At 36.0% G+C, this 6,181-nt stretch overlaps 1 protein-coding gene across 6 annotated transcripts in view; it reads left to right on the forward strand.

Annotated features, from left to right (window-relative positions):
- The window catches only part of LOC134349297 (CCR4-NOT transcription complex subunit 6-like), a 97,202-nt gene extending 91,252 nt beyond the window's left edge, over positions 1-5,950 (forward strand). For all 6 annotated transcript variants that reach the window (XM_063053388.1, XM_063053382.1, XM_063053386.1 and 3 more), the window contains one exon: positions 2,311-5,950. In XM_063053388.1, coding sequence (XP_062909458.1) covers positions 2,311-2,523 — 213 coding nt within the window. In that variant the 3' untranslated portion in view covers positions 2,524-5,950. The remainder of the gene's footprint in view (positions 1-2,310) is intronic.
- Positions 5,951-6,181: the final 231 nt, after the last annotated feature.

Raw genomic sequence — 6,181 nt, forward strand, 5'->3', positions numbered from 1 at the left:
TGATAATATGTATCCTATCTTCTGTATTAGATTCTGATGACCCCCTTACGACAGATTAATTATGATTAATGACAGATGAGCAATATTCAGTTATATTGGGAGGAGGAGCAAGAAGAGGTTATTTTTCTCCTGATAACCAAAACCCAATTCTAGCAACATCCTAGTAAATCTTTACTGCATCTTCTCTAACTTCATAGTATCAGCAAGTGGCTAGCCAGCTTTTTAATACAACTGTCACATGACATCCCAACTGTGCTACTCTTTTTCAGCTGATCAAAGCAAGCATATGCTGCCTCCACCCACATCTCTGTTCCTATTTTCAGGGAACTATGTACTTATACCCACAGTGTCTCTTTACAGCACTCCCCAGGGTCCTGCCACCCACTGTGCAAGTCCTGCCCTGGTTTAAGTTCCTAAAATCCCTCATTTTGTACTTGTCTAAGTTAAATTCCATCTGCCGCTCCCCTTGCCCACATTCCCAGATGATCTATGTCCTGCTGTAATCTCCAGCAACCTTCTTCACTGTCCATCACATCATCAATTTTGGTGTTACCTGCAAACTTGCTCATTGTGACACTTACATGTTTATCCAAATCATTAATATAAATGGCACACAATGGGGGAACCCAATCCTGATCTCTTGTGGCAAACCAATCTGCTATGCAGGAAAATGCCTTGAAGTCCATGTAGACAATAGCTATTGCCCTGCCCTTTGTCATCTCTTCAAAATTTTTATCAAATTCATGAGACTTGATTTCTCATACACAAAGCAATGCTGACTGTCCTTTATCATTACCATTCAATGAGAATCTCTTCCAGTGTCTTTGCTACCCTTCTTAAATAAAGGCACAGCATTAGCTATCGTCCAGTCATCTAATGCCTCACTTGTGGCTAATAGTGATAAAAATCTCTGCCAAGGTTCCAGACATCTCCCCTCGATTCCCATAATATCCTAGCATGCACCTGGTAAGACCTCAAGGATTTATCCAACTTTACGCAAGTCCTCTCTCACTGCCTCCTTTATAATGTTAATATGCTCCAGGATATTAATCTTCCCTTATTTTAATTTGAGCTGCTTTCTCCTTGCGGATGAGAGGTATTCATTTGAAACCTTCATTTCCGGTGGTTTTACACACACATCACCACACTGATCCTTAAATGGCCCTCATGCGCTTTCCTTTTGTTTTTAATATACTTAACCTTTTTCTCCTTTACCTTGTCAGCCAGGAATATTTTGTAACCCCTTTTGCACTCCTAATTCCCTTGTATTCCTGGATAGTTCAAAGAATAAATTCTCAACACCTTTGCAAGCATAATAAGTATTCCATTCTCTAATTCCCAACCAAAGCTGTAGAAACAGCAGCCTTAATGGTCTAACTTTTGTGTATGGGGATAAGTGGGAAAACTCTTATCACTCTCTGGTCCCTCTTCTCTTTTTCTAGTACATTGTCATTGTATTTGCTTTCTGCTATCTCATTGTATTAGAAAATTTCAATATGTTTTCTGCCAATATCCATCCTGCTGTAACCTTCATATAGTCCACCTCCACTTCAAATTCTCCACCTGTATTTCAGGGGATAGATTAATAACCAGTTTATATGCAATCCCATAGGCTCCCATGACTGTTGTTCCACTTATTCTGCTTCCTGTAAGAATACTTTCCATTATCCCAGTTATTCAATGTATGTACATAGTATGTCACATTAACCTGTTCCCCAGTCTCTATCTTGGATTCTTTGTACACTGCCTTTATGCACCATTTTCCTATCACAACTCATTGTTGAGGTTCTTGATATGCCAAGAAGGCAGGTGTATGGGGTTGAGTGGGATCTGAGATCAGCCATGATGGAATGGTGGAGCAGACTCAAAGGGCTGAATGGCCTAATTCTGCTCCTATGTCTTATGGTCTTATTTGGAATAGAGTAGGGAGGATAGACTGGATCCGGGAAAGGAGTTTTCAGCTTGAGTAAACATTAATTAATTAATGCTTACCTCCCAAGGTTGGGTTGAGACTCTGACTGCAAACTTACTATTTCAATTCTCTGGTTGTAAGGTATTCAAAATATTCATAAGTGTGTTTATTGTTTGCATGGATTGATTCAATCAAGGTTTATGTGGTAGTGAAAATTTGAGAAACTCAATTATATCTTGATAATTTATTACAATTACAATTGATGTTCCTTTTGTTTTGATTTTAATTTGAATGCAGCTGCTTGTTTTAACAAAATGAAGATGCTAACCTAATGTACGAATTTTAGGAGAATTTTAAGATTAAATATTTAAAGTTAATTTGTTTTCATTTGACTGCAGGGTATTATTGACTACATCTTCTACTCGAAGCCTCACATTAACATACTGGGTGTTCTTGGACCTTTGGATCCTAATTGGCTGATCGAAAACAGTATAACTGGCTGCCCACATCCACACATCCCGTCAGACCATTTCTCACTTTTTGCACAACTAGAGCTTCTACTGCCTTTTGTGTCACCAGTAAATGGTATCCATCTGCCAGGCAGAAGGTAGTTGTGTGTTTACTCTGGAGGGAAGCCTCTTAATCTTGTAAAATTGTAAAATCAAAGTACTGAGGAGTGAAGTATGGCCAATAGGATTGTTGTCAAAATTATGTTCTTAATCAGTTTTAAATTTGTTTCTTGGATAGCTTATCTAAATAATAAACAATAGTAGTCTGGTGCTATTTACAGATAATGAAATTGAGCCCTATTTCCTATTTTGTATACTATAGACATGCTGAAAATGGGTTTCTTCACAAAACTTGTTCTGCTTTATGCTTCAGCATTTTTTTTAGTGGAAAATTAAGCAAAGTCTCTAGTCTCTCTACGCAAGATTAAACAGTTGATTCCTTTTAGAGTCAGAGTGGTGGTTGGGATGGTGTGATGGTTAGGGGAGGAGGTGAAATTCACTGTTTTATTGTATAGAAATGTTCACAGAATAGAAACTCATTTCAAACTTCAACAGTGCATTTTGCAATGCAATTAATTATATATTTCAAGTTAAGGTGGCAATGTCGGTTTTTTTCTGACACAAAGGGAAGTCTACATAGTTGGAGTGTATTGGAATGCAGTATGAATGAAAATCTGAGGGAACTATAATTGGACCAAGAACATTTAAAAGTACTTTCAGTAATTATTTGGCATATCAAAGATGAATCAATATACTCCATATTCTCCTGAATGCATTTTAAATTTAGGCACTGCATTAGATGGGTTTTGAAATATTGACAATTTCCCATCCCACTTCTTTGTTAAGAAATGCATTTCTGCCTTTGTCCAGTAGTCTTCAATTCTTACCTTCAAAAGAAATGAGAATACTTCAAGCCAAAGTTAAACAGATACTAGGTTTCCAAGAAGCATCCTTGAAAACATTATCAAAGTTTGGCAGTTCTGTGTAGTCTTACCCTACCTTTCCGCATGTCCATTGAAAGCAAAATATACAAGTGCAAATGAATTGTGAGTTTTTTTAGAATCGCCTACTTGACAAAAATAATTTGCTAAAGTGGAACCAACTGTGTATTGTTGCACAAAAAAATCTGTATAGCACTACTTTTCAGGCCAGTAGTAGCCATTGAGGACCTTTATTTCCATACTTCACTCCACACTTTTGAGAAGTGTTTGTATAAATTTGAATTTGAATTTAGCCTTTAATGATTGTATATGAACCATAGAAGACCTGATTTAAGGTGTTTTGTACTAAAAAGATTTAAAACAGATTTGGAAAAAAATGATTGTATTGTAAACTAAGGCTAAATTTTTATCTGTTTCATGCTTTAAAAACATTTGTAAAAAAAAGAAGTTGCAACAGGTTTCCTCTGCTATTATTTGCACTGTTCTGGGTTTGTAACTCATGTACTACTTTTACAGTTGAGGACACAGTTAATTTAAATTCAAGAATTTCACTCCTCAGGATTTGGTATCAGCATTTGAACCTTATGATCTTTGAACTACCCAACTTCCTCTGATTTTTTTTACATGATGTGCCTCATCAACTTTTTTATTTTTGAGGGGATTTTTGGAACCAGCACTGCCTGTGCACGCGGAGAAATCCTGAGCATCTTCTTTGAGATTTTTTAAAAAAAATAAAAACTGTTAAAAGATTTGTGAGATTTTATGAAGACACTTTTGTATAAGCTCTGTGGCATTTTTTTCTTGTGGAGCAATGAACACCACACATGTTGATCAGGTTGGGTACAGTTGGGTACAGAGTGTAACTTTAACCCTTTGTATCCTAGCACTGCTTCTGTCTCTTTGCACAGTGCTACTTTTCACCAAGGAAAGCTGCATCATTTGAGACCATACACCTTCAATGTTGTGTGCTTTGATCTTATAAAGAAGTAGCATTCCTTGGTAGGAATTTTAATGTTCTGAAGCAGTGTAAACTTAGAACTGAGCTATGTTTTCTGCGCAGGTCTTCCAGACAAAGTTTCAAATCCATTAATTTTTAAATGGTCATGGTTTTGTGTTTTTCAGCTGGACCAGAGCTATATCTCTCCTCTTTGTTCATTGTGCCATTGGTAGCATATTCTTAAAGCCAAGTGTGCAAGCTTTAGTAGGTTAGCTTTTGCTCTGCTTTTGTTTAAGGTGCTAAGGGGGAGCCTTTGGAATTAGCTTGTACTATATTATGCATTGAATGAGCCAGAGGTATAGTTTGATCTAGCTCTTTAGTTTCGACTGCAGGCAGGGAGACAAAAGAACACAACATGACACTCAAAAAAAATTGGACCAGTCTTCATTCCGGTTTACAGTTAATGTGGAATGCAGCTAAGTTGAGTGTGACAAATTTTAATTATTTTAAAACATTTAATTAAAGACAAAGCACTTAAATAATAATTGGTGCAGACAAAACCAGGATGCAATGAGAATTTGAGGTTTAACTTGCTAAGTTGAAAATGTAATAAATACCCATAATAGATTTATCTTGAACCCTTGTCTGGGACCTGCAGTCATTTTTGTTTGTACTATTAGCAAACATGTCCGATTTATAATCAGTAAACTAATTATTGGTAGTATTGTTTGTAGTAGATTTAATGAGTAGCTTTTTGTAAAGTGTGAATAAAAGGTGTTTGCTCATGTTTTCCTTGCTTTACCATTTTATTAATGTACATCATAAAACCCCAATCTAAAGTAAATTAGGCAAAAAGTGACCTATCAGTATTGATCTCATTGTTACAGCTTTGTGGTCACTTGGGATTGGTATATATAGTACACAATTATAAGGGGATATTACTTCACAGACCAAATCCAAATGCTATTGTATTCTTCATTTCTGTGATTAAAATGTGTATTATTTAATTGCTGTACTGAAATTACATTTTGTCTCTGGTAGGATATTTGTAGGAATTTTTACATGCAGTAATTTTTGCATAATCCTACAAATGTAGAAATGTTTGATTTTTACATAATGCAAAAAAGTGTACATTTTATGTAAGATTAAGATGCCCCCCTTTTTACATCTCTTCAGGAAATCAATAAACCTGTTTTATTTTCTGTGTACATGCACTCCCCCGTACATAGTCTATTCCAATGAGTCCTTGATGGTATCTTGTAGGCTACATGAATTTGAACCCTCTCCACATTTCACTAGTGATTACAACTCAGGATAGAAGGACATTTTCAGTTCTGTGCTAAACCTATTTCTACAGATTTCATTATATAATGCACTGCAGCCACTCTCTTGTTTACCATTCTTCATGGGTGCACTGATCAAACCAGCAATGACATCTGCACTAAGTAATTTTTTAAAAAAATTACGGCTACCTAGGCAGCTCTAAAGTTAAATTTGGGATGGTAAACGAGAGCTTTTTAAATGTTATGTGAACTTTTTGGCTTGAATAGCAGTTGATAGCACGATGTATTTCCCATAAACAGGGTCTGCTTGTTCCCGTGCACAGGTGTATTTTTCCTACTCACAGCTTGGACAATAAATTGTATATCTATTTCGATCTTTGTTTGCTGTGTTTATTCACTATAGCAGTACGTTAGTAACAGTCCTTTTCTAAACAGAGTATGCATCACATCAAGAATTTTGAAGCATTTACAGGTAGAGAAAAGTTGAGGCACAAGTATGTCAATAGAGATTTTCATTTGTGGAATATTGGACTAATGAAAAATGAAACTACTTTCAGGAAAGATGAGGTCTCATCATTTACTGAAATAGGGTGTAGTAA

This window comes from Mobula hypostoma, chromosome 7 (genome assembly GCF_963921235.1).
Source record: "Mobula hypostoma chromosome 7, sMobHyp1.1, whole genome shotgun sequence".
In the NCBI taxonomy this organism is placed as follows: domain Eukaryota; kingdom Metazoa; phylum Chordata; class Chondrichthyes; order Myliobatiformes; family Myliobatidae; genus Mobula; species Mobula hypostoma.